Source organism: Oenanthe melanoleuca, chromosome 23 (assembly GCF_029582105.1).
Source record: "Oenanthe melanoleuca isolate GR-GAL-2019-014 chromosome 23, OMel1.0, whole genome shotgun sequence".
In the NCBI taxonomy this organism is placed as follows: domain Eukaryota; kingdom Metazoa; phylum Chordata; class Aves; order Passeriformes; family Muscicapidae; genus Oenanthe; species Oenanthe melanoleuca.
In genome coordinates, this window is record NC_079356.1 from 2,429,736 (window position 1) to 2,442,634 (window position 12,899).

At 51.9% G+C, this 12,899-nt stretch overlaps 2 protein-coding genes across 2 annotated transcripts; both read left to right on the plus strand.

The window, feature by feature from the left end:
• The first annotated feature begins 532 nt into the window (after window positions 1-532).
• On the plus strand, window positions 533-7,011 carry SF3A3 (splicing factor 3a subunit 3). Its single transcript, XM_056509097.1, has 17 exons — window positions 533-760; window positions 835-882; window positions 1,000-1,052; window positions 1,501-1,606; window positions 2,006-2,078; window positions 2,423-2,514; window positions 2,640-2,722; window positions 3,076-3,214; window positions 3,551-3,619; window positions 3,975-4,042; window positions 4,365-4,472; window positions 4,676-4,745; window positions 5,203-5,367; window positions 5,480-5,590; window positions 5,954-6,044; window positions 6,340-6,395; window positions 6,721-7,011. The coding sequence occupies exons 1-17, from the start codon at window positions 665-667 to the stop codon at window positions 6,796-6,798; spliced, it is 1,506 nt and encodes a 501-aa protein (XP_056365072.1). The 5' UTR covers window positions 533-664; the 3' UTR covers window positions 6,799-7,011.
• Window positions 7,012-7,934: 923 nt separating this feature from the next.
• Window positions 7,935-12,781, plus strand: LOC130262218 (mucin-5AC-like). Its single transcript, XM_056509098.1, has 9 exons — window positions 7,935-7,981; window positions 8,634-8,695; window positions 8,957-9,016; window positions 9,457-9,944; window positions 10,166-10,264; window positions 10,435-10,588; window positions 10,785-10,858; window positions 11,439-11,534; window positions 11,626-12,781. Exons 2-9 carry the CDS (start codon window positions 8,653-8,655, stop codon window positions 11,884-11,886), a joined length of 1,275 nt encoding a protein of 424 aa, XP_056365073.1. The 5' UTR covers window positions 7,935-7,981; window positions 8,634-8,652; the 3' UTR covers window positions 11,887-12,781.
• Window positions 12,782-12,899: the final 118 nt, after the last annotated feature.

Sequence of the window (12,899 nt, forward strand, 5' to 3'; positions counted from 1 at the left end):
CGGCCGCCGCTGAGGGCTGAGGGCTCAGGGATCCTGGCCGCCGCTGAGGGCTGAGGGCTCAGGGATCCCGGCCGCCGCTGAGGGCTGAAGGGGCTCCGGCCGCCGCTGAGGGCTGAGGGCTCAGGGATCCTGGCCGCCGCTGAGGGCTGAGGGCTCAGGGATCCTGGCCGCCGCTGAGGGCTGAAGGAGCCCGGCCGCCTCTGAGGGCTGAGGGGATCCGTCCGCCACTGAGGGAGGGTCCCGGACGGCCCGTGGCCGCCGCTGAGGGCTGAGGGCTCAGGGGTCCCGGCCGCCGCTGAGGGGCTCCGGCCGCCGCTGAGGGCTGAGGGCTCAGGGGTGAGGGGCTCCGGTCGCCGCTGAGGGCTCAGGGGCTCCGGCCGCCGCTGAGGGCTGAAGGGGCCTGGCCGCCGCTGAGGGCTGAAGGAGCCCGGCCGCCGCTGAGGGCTCAGGGGTCCCGGCCGCCGCTGAGGGCTGAAGGAGCCCGGCCGCCGCTGAGGGCTCAGGGGTCCCGGCCGCCGCTGAGGGCTGAAGGAGCCCGGCCGGCCCGCAGCCGCCTCCTGCCGGCCGCCCGCGGCACCGCGCCGCGCCCCGGAACCGGAACGTTCCCGCACACACAGCCGGGCCTTACCGCGGCCTTCCGGCGGTAGTGGCGGCCGTGCGCGGGATGGAGACGATCCTGGAGCAGCAGCGGCGCTACCATGAGGAGCGGGAGCGGCTCATGGACGTGATGGTGAAGGAGATGCTCACCAAGAAATCCACGGTGCGCTTGGGGCCCTGGGGGGTGCGGGCGGCCGCCTCCCGGGCCCGCGCTCACCGCCTCCGCTCTGTCCGCAGCTCCGCGACCAGATCAACTCGGACCACCGCACCCGGGCCATGCAGGACGTGAGTGCTCCGGGGCCGGGGCGGGAGCGGGGCGGGAGCGGGCCGGGCTCCCCGGAGTATCGGGGCCCGTCCCGGTAACGGGCCCCGCGGCGCCCGGGCCTCTCCTTTGTTCCGCAGAGGTACATGGAGGTGAGCGGCAACCTGCGCGACCTGTACGACGACAAGGACGGGTGAGTGTGCCCGGGGCCCTCGTGTGCCTGAAGTCAGTGTAAATCTCTAAATAATAACGCGCGGGTCGAGACGTGGCGGCTACATGCAGGCAAGGAGCTGAGTGGCATGGGAAAAGTCCGTGTTGGATGGACACGTTTTGTTATGTTATGTCATGTCTTGGGCGGCCCTGGCTGCTCCGGGGGTTTGTCAGGGACTGCAGTGTGAGCAGGGGGATGTGGCCCTGAACTCCTGAGCCTGGTGGGCTGAGAGGTCCCTCATGACCCGGAGGTTTGCAGTCAGACACTGCAGCATACACCTGGACTAGGGTGTCAGTGTCACCCTTCCCTTCCCTTCCCTTCCCTTCCCTTCCCTTCCCTTCCCTTCCCTTCCCTTCCCTTCCCTTCCCTTCCCTTCCCTTCCCTTCCCTTCCCTTCCCTTCATAATCTGTTGCTGTCCATGAACTCGCAGCCTACGGAAGGAAGAGCTCAGTGCCATTTCCGGGCCAAATGAATTCGCAGAGTTTTACAACAGACTGAAGCAAATTAAGGAATTTCACAGGAAGCACCCAAATGAGGTGAGTAGTTACCTGCTCCATAGGAACAGGTGAGATGTGCTCTGTTTTGAAACAGAGCTTTTGTTTCCCCAGTTTTATTGCATTAACATACAAGCACTGAGAACACTCAGCAGTCACATGAGCACAGCTGCTCAGGGTCAGGCAGCATGTGAGGGAGCAGTGCAGGACACTCACTGTTCCCTGCTAGAACAGGGATGTTCAGCTGTGCTGGGATCACATCTCACCTCTCTCATGTTGGCTAAAGCCACACCTTTGCCTTTGTGCAGAAAGAAAGGTGACAAAGCTTTGAGTCTCTTTTCTGATTGCAATTTCATTATTTGCCACCTTGTGTGATTTAATATTAGTTATTCTGGGACAGGAGTTGAAGTAAATAACTGTGTGGCTTGTATCTGTATGCAGATCTGTGTTCCTATGTCAGTGGAGTTTGAGGAGCTGCTGAAGGCCAGAGACAACCCGAGTGAAGAAGCTCAGAGTAAGTTTGTAGTTTGCTCAAGCTCTGGCATTATTTAATAGGTTGTTTGCTCTGGTTTGCATGTTTCAGGCCTCACCTCCCTTTTACTAAATGAATTCTGAAAATTCTCTTGTCATCTAAATCCTTCTGAACTGCAGTTCCTGGAATGTTCTCCAGTGAGGCTGCTGTTCCTGAGGAATGCTCTGGTGCTTGCACAGAGCAGCAGCTGGGGCTGCTCAGTGACTGTCAGAGGCATCATAGCACCTTCCTTAAGAATAAATGACTTCACAGCTAATCCTTTTCCAGTTCAAAACCAGTAGGGAATATTAAGCTCATAATAAAGCTTTTCATTATTTTTCCCACAGACCTGGTGGAGTTCACAGATGAGGAAGGGTACGGACGGTACTTGGATTTGCATGATTGTTACCTCAAGTACATTAACCTGAAATCATCAGAGGTGAGTGGCTTCTGTGTGTAGGCCCAGAGATCTCCAGACCCTGCACAGGCTGGGGCTTCTCTTTTCTGAGAACTGGATGTTAATTTGTCCATGTATGAACTCTGACTCAGACTTTCTATTCTTAGAAACTGGATTATATCACTTACTTATCAACATTTGACCAACTCTTCGATATTCCCAAGGAGAGAAAAAATGCTGAATACAAGAGGTGAGCCTGATTGCCTGCCTGCTTCCTTTATTGCACTTGGTGAGAAGGAATTTGCTTCTGAAGTGTTCAGCTGCTGAGATTATAATTAATTTAGCTCATATAAATTGGGCCCTGAGCTCAGTCATGTGTCTGAGCCTCAAGCAAAATTGCAGTGCAGCAGAGATGTGGAGAGCCACATTTGGTCAGAGGAAGAGCTTTAATGTACCCTTGGAACTGCTATGGCAAGAAAATCCTGTGTGGAAAACTGGCCTGACCCTGGTCACATTCCTCTGCAGCACTGGAGGGTAGTGATTGTCCAAAGATGTGCTTAGAGGGTGATAGTGAATTTCCTGTGCTCATGATTCCCCTGCCAGGTACCTTGAAATGCTCCTTGAGTACCTGCAGGATTACACAGATCGGGTGAAACCCTTACTGGACCAGAATGAACTTTTTGGGAAAATTCAGACGGAGTTTGAGAAGAAGTGGGAGAACGGCACATTCCCGGGCTGGCCGGTGAGCAGCTGGGGCTGGGTGATGTTCCTGGGTTTGTGAGGGGCTTGTGTGAGCCATTTGTGTAAAATCATTGCTGGGGTGACCATGGCAGTGAGGGCTGCAGCTCTGTGTCACCAAGGTGCAGGGTGATACTGACCTGTATTCAAAACCCAGCATAACTGGTTTAAAACATTGTTTCAGGTTGCCTTATTTTGCATCTTTTCTATTGCTCAGTTTTCAGTTTAGTAAGAGGTATTTTCTCTGTGAAATTAACTGCTTTTTTTTGAGGTTAAGATGTTCTGTGGCCAGAAGTGTTGTAGTATGTTGTGCAGCTCTTGCATGTGGTTTTTTTGGCAGAAAGAGACCAGCAGTGCCCTCACCCATGCTGGTGCCCACCTGGACCTGTCAGCCTTCTCCTCCTGGGAGGTATGTTTCCAGTACTCTGCACTTCCTGCCACATTTTGAGCAGGTGGAAATTCAGTCATTTAGGTTTTTTGTGTAATTTTTTAGTGCTGTGTTTTTGTCCCTGGCTCTGTGCTTTCTGGGTAAAATTTTGATGGTGCTGATGATGTAGTTTCTCCCATTGGAGGATATAACTTGAAAGACCTGGTTAGATTTATCACATTCCTCATTTTCCTGGGAGAAGGGGTAGGCTCTTGATAGTCCCTTCTTGAGTACTGTTCATCAGGGATTTTTCTTCATTAATAAGCTAAAGTGGACTATATCCATATTGTATGTGTTGAACAGCTTGTCTCTTACAGTAGTTTGTTTAATTGAACAGGAGTTGGCCTCCCTGGGACTGGACAGGTTGAAATCAGCTTTGCTGGCTCTGGGGCTGAAGTGTGGCGGGTAAGGTGCAGTCTTTGTAGAGTCCCTTTCCATTTCTGAGGTGTTCCTATATCCCATTTCTTTCTGGGATACTTGTGTGTTCTGTTGTACTAAAATTACCTTAGTGATGTTTGAAAGATAAAATACTAAGAACCAAGCAGTGAGATCTGCTGCTCTGAACTGGTCACTGGTAAAGGAGTCTCTGGTACAGTAGACTTTGACTTGAGGAATGAAGACAAAGATAAAAGGAATCTCATTGTTTCCTAAAAGCTGCATTTAGAATTTTGTTGCATGAATTCAAAAAATTCTCAGGAAATGTAAAACCTTCCCTGCTTCTCTGCAGGACTCTGGAGGAGCGTGCTCAGAGGCTTTTCAGCACTAAAGGCAAATCCCTGGAAGCTCTTGATCCTTCCTTGTTTGCTAAGAATCCAAAGACAAAAGGAAGCAAAAGGTGAGTTCTTAGAGGTCATTCCAAGGCTGGCAGTATTCTCTCCTCCTGTATGAGGAGTGTTCTATAGTCACTGCTCTTGTGTAGTTAGGACAGAGATTCTGGAGTATTAGAAGCTTTTCATGTTGGACCAAATAGTGCTGAACCAAGTGCAAGATATCAGAGCTGAACTTGTGAGTTTAATGAAGATATGTCATCTGTTTCAGAGACACAGAAAGAAATAAAGATCTTGCGTTCCTGGAAGCTCAGATTTATGAGTATGTGGAAGTTCTTGGGGTAAGGATTTTATTTTGTTTTTGATCTTTTTATTGCAGAGCATTTTCAGGAATGTTGTCCTCATCTTTACTTAGTGCTTTCATAGACAGCATCACATCAGTGTGCTGCACCACATCTGTTTAGTGCATAAGTCATACAGTACTTGATAAATGATACAAACCTTTACTTGATCTGCCTTGCTCCTTGCCTTCAGTTTTGGGGGATTGTTTCTAGGAGGATGGCTGCTGCTGTAGTAACATGGGAAGTGCTAATAGGTGATACAAGGTTTCATTCTTAGCAAGCAGGAAATGGCAGGGGATTAAAAACTGAAATTATTTGTCTGAGTAAGGTGAGAGTTCTGTGCTTCACACTGGCCTTCTGTTGCCTCCCTGTGTACACTAAGTTTTTTGCTACAAGAGTTTGCCTGATTTTTTGCTGTCATGGTGTGTGGGCAATCCCTTCTTTTCTCCCACCCCAGGAACAAAGACACCTCACCCACGAGAACGTGCAGCGTAAGCAGGCACGGACAGGGGAGGAGAGAGAGGAGGAGGAGGAAGAGCAGATCAGTGAGAGCGAGAGTGAAGATGAAGAAAATGAAATCATTTATAACCCTAAAAATCTGCCTCTTGGTTGGGATGGGAAGGTAACTGAGACTGTCAGGCCTGGAGAAGTGGGAGAGGTCACTGACTCCACACTGCTTCTCTGTTTGAGTTTCTTTGCCATGCAACCTAATCCTCATGTGTCCTTGCTTGCAGCCCATCCCCTACTGGTTGTATAAACTCCACGGGCTGAACATCAACTACAACTGTGAGATCTGTGGTAACTACACCTACCGAGGGCCCAAGGCCTTCCAGAGGCACTTTGCAGTAAGTGACATTCCCTGCAGGAGCAGCCCTGCTGCATCCATTCAGTCCCTGTCATGGGTCACTGCTGAGCAGCCCTCCTGCCATCTGGGGGTGAGCTTGTGCTGCAGGGCCATGCAGCAGGACCTAGAGATCATCTTAGGTATACTGAGCTCTCTTGCTGATGCTGCCATGCTGCCCATTTGTGCTCACTGTGGCTGTTGATGGCTGTGGTGTTACTGTCTGCAGGACAAGAAAATAATGTTTTTGTAGAGCACTGGTAGATTTGTACTTTGATAGTATGTTTTGCCCCCTGTTCAGGTGTTAATGTCTTTTGTGCTCTTTGGCATTGTTCTCTCTCTCACTGGTCTCATCTCTTTCCCCCAGGAGTGGAGACATGCCCATGGCATGCGCTGCCTGGGCATTCCCAACACAGCACACTTTGCCAATGTCACACAGATTGAGGATGCAGTCTCCTGTAAGTACTGATGGCAGATCAGGGAACATGTTGAAGAACACCACCTCTTCTGAAGGAGTGGCTTTGGACCTTGGTCTCATGTCCCCTCCTGAACAATCCATTTAAATTCTGGTTTGCTGCAGTTCAGTGCCTTTCAGTAACCACACAGTGGAATGATAACTTTGTAATGGATGTAGATACATTCCTGGACTGCTGAAGTGAAAGGGAGGGGAAAAAGCTCACGTGTATATTTACTGGACTAAAAACCAGTATCTCAAGGGAAGTGACATAGATCTGTTTGACTTTGTGTTTGCAGTGTGGGCAAAGCTGAAACAGCAGAAGGCTTCAGAGAGGTGGCAGCCTGATACAGAGGTGAGCAGTGAGAGGCATTCAGTGCCACTCCTGTGTCCATGGGAAACCCTTGTTCCTGGGTGTGAGCAGTGTCCTTACACTGGTGCCTTTTCCTAAACTTCTGCTCCAAACCCATTTTTCAACAGTGTGCAGGGCAAGAGTGGGAAGTAAAATCTGTAGCACAGCCTATAATGGCTCTGGCCCTGGCTGAGCTCTTCTCCCAACACCTGCTGGCAGATCCACTGCTGCCTTCCTGCACAGAGGTTCTGGCAGGGTGCTCATGTTCAGTGGCTGCTCTTGGAGCCAACATTTGAGTGCTGTCTCTAAACTGTTGGTTCTGTTCCAGGAGGAATATGAGGATTCCAGTGGGAACGTGGTGAATAAGAAGACATACGAAGACCTGAAGCGCCAGGGGCTGCTGTAGCTGTCCCCAGGTGAAGGATCACACATCTGCAGAGACAGTGGGTCTGGCAGCAGCTCTGACTTCTTCATTGTCTGGATTTTGTATGTGCATGAATATAGATTTCAAGAATACTTTATAGAGTCACTTTCTAGTAAGCTACTTAGACTTGTGACATTGTTTTATATTAAAAATACCTTGAAAAATAAAGTCATTGTAATTTAGGAAGTGCCAAGAGACTTGTCTTCATTTGTCTGCTGGAAGGGGTTTTGATTACAGTGTGTTTAAAATGCTTTTTACACAGCTGTCAGAAACAATTCCTTCTCTCATTTCTACTCTGCTGGAAATGTTTATGGTGAGAGTTGACTCTGAAGCACATGGACACTGTGCTGATGGGTACTGGTCCTGTTTCTGGATCTTGGTGTGAACTTGTAGTTTTCTTTACAAAAACAAGCTCACCTGGCTAGCAGAACTACTCCAAAATAGTATCTGCTGTTAATGGGCCATTAAGTCCCACTGCATGACTGATAAAATCACATCATCACATTGTGAAATGCTCCACCCAAGGGGAAGAGCCAAGCATTTCCTACCTAAATAAAATCTGAAATTTAGAACATCAAAGCAGCCTTTACCCACTGGATTCCAGAAGAGAACCAGACCCTTCTACATCATCACTTCCAAAAGAAAACTACACCCTTCTGCAAGACCACTGCTTCAACAGAACCACATCTGTCAGTGCAGGAGGATACAGCCACCCTTCAATCAGACTGCTACCAACTGACCAGGCATCAGGTTGTATTCTGACTCTGTCAGTGTTTGGGGGTTTTGTTGTATTACTCTATTTTAATTTTTTCTAGTAAAGAACTGTCATTCCATTCCCACATGTTTACCTGAAAGCTCCTTAATTTCAAAATTATAATAATTTAGAGGGAAGGGGTTTACATTTTCCATTTCAAGAAGCTTCTGCCTTCCTTAGCAGACACCTGTCTTTCAAACCAAGACAGTGTCCAGCCTCACAAGCCATTTTCATTTCTCCATTGCTGTACAGGGCTGTTGGTGCCTCTGCTGCTGTGGACCTGCATGTGACACTTCCCTGGGGCTTGGCTGGCAGGGGTGGGGCTGGGCTGCAGGGCAGGTGCAGCAGCAGCTGCTCAGAGGTGCTCCAGTGCTGGCAGTGACTGCAGGTGCTTCAGGAATAGGCAGACAGGTGAGTCAGTGCTGTGGGCTCTTCCTCTGCCTGGGGGGAAGGTTGTTTTGGGATGAGACCAGGTCAGGCAGATGTTGGTTCCTTTTCTGCCCTGGGGCTGGGCTGGGCTGGGCTGGGCTGGGCTGGGCTCAGTAAGGATGTCCAGAGCTGTTCTGGGTGGTGGCTGGGCTGGTTTGCAAGGTGAGGTGCCAGCTGGCTCTGAGGGAACAGCTTTGGAGGTCTCTGAATAGGTCCTGGGGGACTCACCCTAATTCATAAATCAGGAGGGGAGTATTACCATTCTCCTTGGAGAATTTGGCTTTGGAGCCTGTTTGGAGTCACATCTCCACCATTTCCTTAGCAAAACAGGTAAACATTTGGAATGCAAATAGAGGATGGAGAGCTCTATTGCTGCTCCATGGTGGCACTTTTCAGTGCACCAGCCTGGCTCCTGCTCGTGGTAGCTGCCTGCAGGCTGTGCTGCCTGGGCTCTGGGGAGGGCTGTTGCCACACCAACAGCACACACAGCTCCAGGGCTCCTGCTCCTGTCAGCAGCCTCGGTGGCTCTGGGGACTCTCAGGAGGGGGGGACTGGTTGTCCCAGGGCTGAGCACTGGAGGTAGAGCACAGAGCTGTACTGGGGTGTCCACCCTGACCCTGCCTCCTCCTGCCAGGTCTGGGTGCAGCTGTTGGATGAGGATGGCTGGACACTGGTGTCTCGTCCCCCCCATTCGAGGTAATGGACAGAGAGCAGTGTCTGTCTGTCTGTCTGTCTGTCTGCCCCCCCAGCCTGAGCCCATCTCTGCTCCAGCTGTTGGGGGTTGTGCCAGAGGCCTCCCTGGGGTGAGGGGCACCCTCTGGTCACCTGGGGCTTTGGGAAGGTGGGGGAGTATCCCTGCTAATCTGCTTCAAGGATGAGCTGCTGGGGACGCTCTCTGGGCTGTGGGTAGAGCAGATTGCAGGTGTGGTGCTCTCAGTCATTCCCACTCCATTCCAGGCTTGCTGCTCTGCATCTTGGCTCTGCAGCTCTGTCTTCAGGACTCTCTTGCCACAGCAGGTGAGTTCTGTATCCCAAGGGGAAATTTTGGGGTCTGCAGGGTGTGGGGCAAAGGCACCAGGGACTTTGTGTCTGTCCTTTGCAGGCTGTGCTCTGTAGGACAGGACAGGTGAGGAACCTTTCCTCGTGGTTTAGCCCCCATAAAAGCCCATCCTTGCCAGGCAATGTGGCTGGAAGTGGGAGGGAGAGGCAGTTTTAACCTCTGTCCATAGTGCTGCTGTGCTGGGTGTTGGCTCTGACCCTCTTTTTGGGCTGCCCAGTTGGTGGCTGCAAGTGGATCTGGCTGGGGACATCCTGTGACTGCCACTCCACCTCCCAGTGTGCCAGATGCTTCCCACAGCTCCCTCTGGGCTGTGCTATGACTCAGGAAGGGACACAGGGCTTACTGAGCCTGTTTTTCCTTTGTTTCCTTCACCAAGTGGGAGATTTTTGTTTTTCAGCACAAAACACAGCTGCCAGTACCATGGTGGTGGCCACCAAGAACATACCAGTGGCCACCAAGAACACCTCAGCAGCCACCAAGAGTGCCTTGGTAGGGGCACTGACCACCAAGGAGGCCTCATTGGTGGCTGTGACCACCAAGAATACTTCAGTGGTCACCCAGAATGCTGCAGTGGTGGCAGTCACCAAGAATGCCATGGTGGTGGCTGCCACCAAGAATGCTGCAGTGGTGGCCACTGCCAACACCTTGATGGCCACCAAGAAGTCTTCAATGGTGCCTGTGACCACCAAGAACACTTCAGTGGCCACCCAGAATGCTGCAGTGGGGGCAGTCACCAAGAATGCTGCAATGGTGGCCACTGCCAACACCTTGATGGCCACCAAGAACGCATTGGCAACCACCAAGGGCACCTCAGTGGAGGTGGTCACCAGCAATGCCTCTCTGGCAGCCACCCACACCTCTCTGAAGGTTCCAGAAGAGACAATGGTAAGGCAAGGAATGGAATGAGGGGGGTATTGCTGGGCCACTGCAGCCCTGTGGTCAGTGTCACTTGCCCAGCTGGTGATCCAGGAGTGCCAAGGGAGCATCTCCTGTGGTGGAGGGGAGCACAGTGGGTGGCCAGTGGGGGTGGCCCCTCCAGAAGAGAGGCTGTGGCAGTGCTGTGTGAGGAGGCTTTGCTGTGAGGTGACTCCCTGGTGTCCCACCAGCAAACCTGCCAGAGCTTCCAGTGCTCCGGAGAGAGGTGCTACCAGGATGCAGCCCAGGCCAATGGAACAACCACCTGCCAGCATGAGACCTACTGTGAGGTATGGGATGCAAGGGGGCTGCAACTGGGAAAGCCTTCCTTCATCTCAGAATCCACAGTGCTCTATTAACTGTGTCCATCTCCCTTCACCCTCTGTCTGTCAGATGTTTTTGCTCTTTTATGACAGCACTTCTTCACACTCATTTTATCCTTTGACTCTGCCTGTTGCAGCTTTATCGTTTCTCCAGCACGAACTACACAGCCAGATGTGCCCGTGGGTGTGGTGCAGAGCCCTGCAGGAGCAATGGCAGTGTGAGCAGGCAGCAGTGTGCCCTGGAGTGCTGTGCTGGCCCTCTCTGCCTGCAGCTCAATGCCACTGCCTACGGTACCAGCCCAGCTTCGTTTGCAGAGAGGTGGGAGATGGGTGGGCAGAACGTGGAGGGGCTGTGGCTGCATCTCTTCTGTGCTTGGGTGGTCTGGCAGCTCTGGTGTGAGCAGGGCTGGTGAATCTGGCTCTGTTTGGCTGTGGAGAGCCCCGTGTGGGCTGTGTCCAGCCTCACAGGGCTCCTCGTGTGCTGCAGGTGACCTTCCACCCACCACCACCACCACTGTGCCACCCACGACCACCAGCACCCCTCGGCCTCCCCCCCAAAATGTGAGTGAGCAGAGGCTGCTGCATCCATGGGTTCTGTGGCTGCTGGGATGGCTGAGCTCCCACTGAGAGGGGACAGGAAAAGGTTCCTCCTCCATTTGCTTTATGGGGTGAAAAGCTGACTCTGGAAAGGCAACAAACCCTGAATGAGCTCTGGAAGTAAGGAGTCCCTAAGGAGCCCTGTGCAGGGGGCTCATCCCTGTCCATCAGGCCTGTTCCCCAAACCAGGCAGCTGGACCTGACCATGGGATGAGCCTTCCTGCAGCTGCACAGAGGCTGCAGGACTCACTGGGCTCTGCAGCCCCTTCCTGAGCCTAGTGGAGGGGAAGGTGCTTATCTTTGCAGAACCCTCTTAAGAGGAAGGAAAAAGAGGCTTGAAACTTGTTTGTTTTACTGGTCTTTCAGTAGTTTCTTGCAGTTTCAGAATACTCCTTTATCTCTGAATCTAAAATGCCTGAGAGCACAAATACCAGAACAGAAGGGGGTGGAAAGGAGCCCTGGGGAGTGAAGGGCTGTCTGAAATGCAGTTTTTGTCCTTTGAGTCTGATGGACAGATGGGATCTCCCCATCCTTTCTCTCACAGGGAAAAGTGTGTGCAGCATTTTCCTGTCACGGGGACCAGTGTTTCAAAGGCAGGAAGACCATCTCTAGATGCATTTTGGGGCAGGACTTCTGTGAGGTATGGCCTGGGGCTGCAGAGCATTGTGTTCCTGTATTGCTAATGCTAAAGGCTTGGCTTGACCCCCAGGCTAACATCCCTCTCCTTGCAGATGAAGAAGACAGGCTCGAATTTCATGGCAGGATGCAGCAAAGCCTGCAAGGCTGCCAAACCAGTCTGTGCTGGTGGGATGAAGGCTGCCTGTTACCAGGAGTGCTGCCCAGCCACCCCAAAAGCCAGCTGTCTGAAACTGGATGGCAAAGTCCACGTCAACAGTGCTGGGCAGGTGACACTGGCCCCACTCTTGAAGGTCATGGCATGTGGGGTGCTCCTTCTCCTGAATTACAGGGTCTCCACTTCTCTCTGGGGTTAGGCAGGGCAGCAGTCACAGCTCCACAGCCTCTCCTGTAGGATCAGTAGGATCCTGTTGCTCTCTGCCTTCAGCCAAGGTTGCAAACACCCTCTGTACTGTCCCTCCCATCAACAAGGTGCCCAGGGCCCCCTCCATCTGCTCATGGGCAGCTGCACACCCTTGGGCACACCTTTGCTTGCCCTGCACAGGACCTTGCTGCTGTTCCTAAACTCCCCCTTAAGCTGCACTCTGAATCCTGCACCTTCCCAGCATGGGTGAGTCCTGGCATTTCAGTAAATTTTAAACACTTGACAACAAGATTCCCCCTGTGTATGCAGAGGAAAAGCATTTAATCTGTGCACTTAGTAAGCTACATCAAGAGATTCTACCCTACCCTGTCCAAATCCTGTAGGCCTGAGAGCTCTGCAAGCTAATTGTGGATCCTGGGGGTGGTGCAGTGTTTGTGCTGCTGGAATGGGGGACCTCAGGAGCTGGGACAAGAGGGTTTTAGGCCTCCTTAAAACCCAGAAAATTCTGCATTGACTGAGGCACAGGGGCTGCTCTAATGGATGACCTGCTTGTGGCACAGTCTGCTTCACCCCCTCTGACCTGTTAGTTTCAAACAGGTCTTTTGCTTCTTGCCCATGTATGTAAAATAGTAACTTTACTTTTCATCTCCCAGTCTTAGGCAGGGAAGTGGGATTAATCTAAGAGCCTCTCATGTTTTAGATGATTCTGTTTCACATCTGTGGTTCTCTATTGCTAAAGGCAGAGCCCAGAGGTGAGCACACAGAGCACAGGTGGAGCTGGCCAGGCAGAATTACCTGGAGTCAAACACACATGCACAGGGCTGTTCCCTGCCACCACCGGCTCCTTAGAGAAAAGATTGCAAACTATTAAAATCTTTGTGTCAGCCCCCTTTGGTGCTGGTGTTTTGAATACAGTGTGAGCTGTGGGAGGGAGGGAGGGCTGGGCTGGGTGGGTTTGAGCCCTTGGAGCCTTGCATACTGTCCAGCAAGGAGGTTGTGGTGCCC

Coding starts and splice junctions, on each gene's coding strand:
- SF3A3 (XM_056509097.1), top strand. CDS start 665: ATGGAGACGATCCTGGAGCAGCAGCGGCGCTACCATGAGGAGCGGGAG. Junction 883..999: donor GCACCCGGGCCATGCAGGAC/GTGAGTGCTCCG, acceptor TTTGTTCCGCAG/AGGTACATGGAGGTGAGCGG. Junction 6,045..6,339: donor GATTGAGGATGCAGTCTCCT/GTAAGTACTGAT, acceptor TTGTGTTTGCAG/TGTGGGCAAAGCTGAAACAG.
- LOC130262218 (XM_056509098.1), top strand. CDS start 8,653: ATGAGGATGGCTGGACACTGGTGTCTCGTCCCCCCCATTCGAG. Junction 10,265..10,434: donor AGCATGAGACCTACTGTGAG/GTATGGGATGCA, acceptor TGCCTGTTGCAG/CTTTATCGTTTCTCCAGCAC. Junction 10,589..10,784: donor GCTCAATGCCACTGCCTACG/GTACCAGCCCAG, acceptor CGTGTGCTGCAG/GTGACCTTCCACCCACCACC.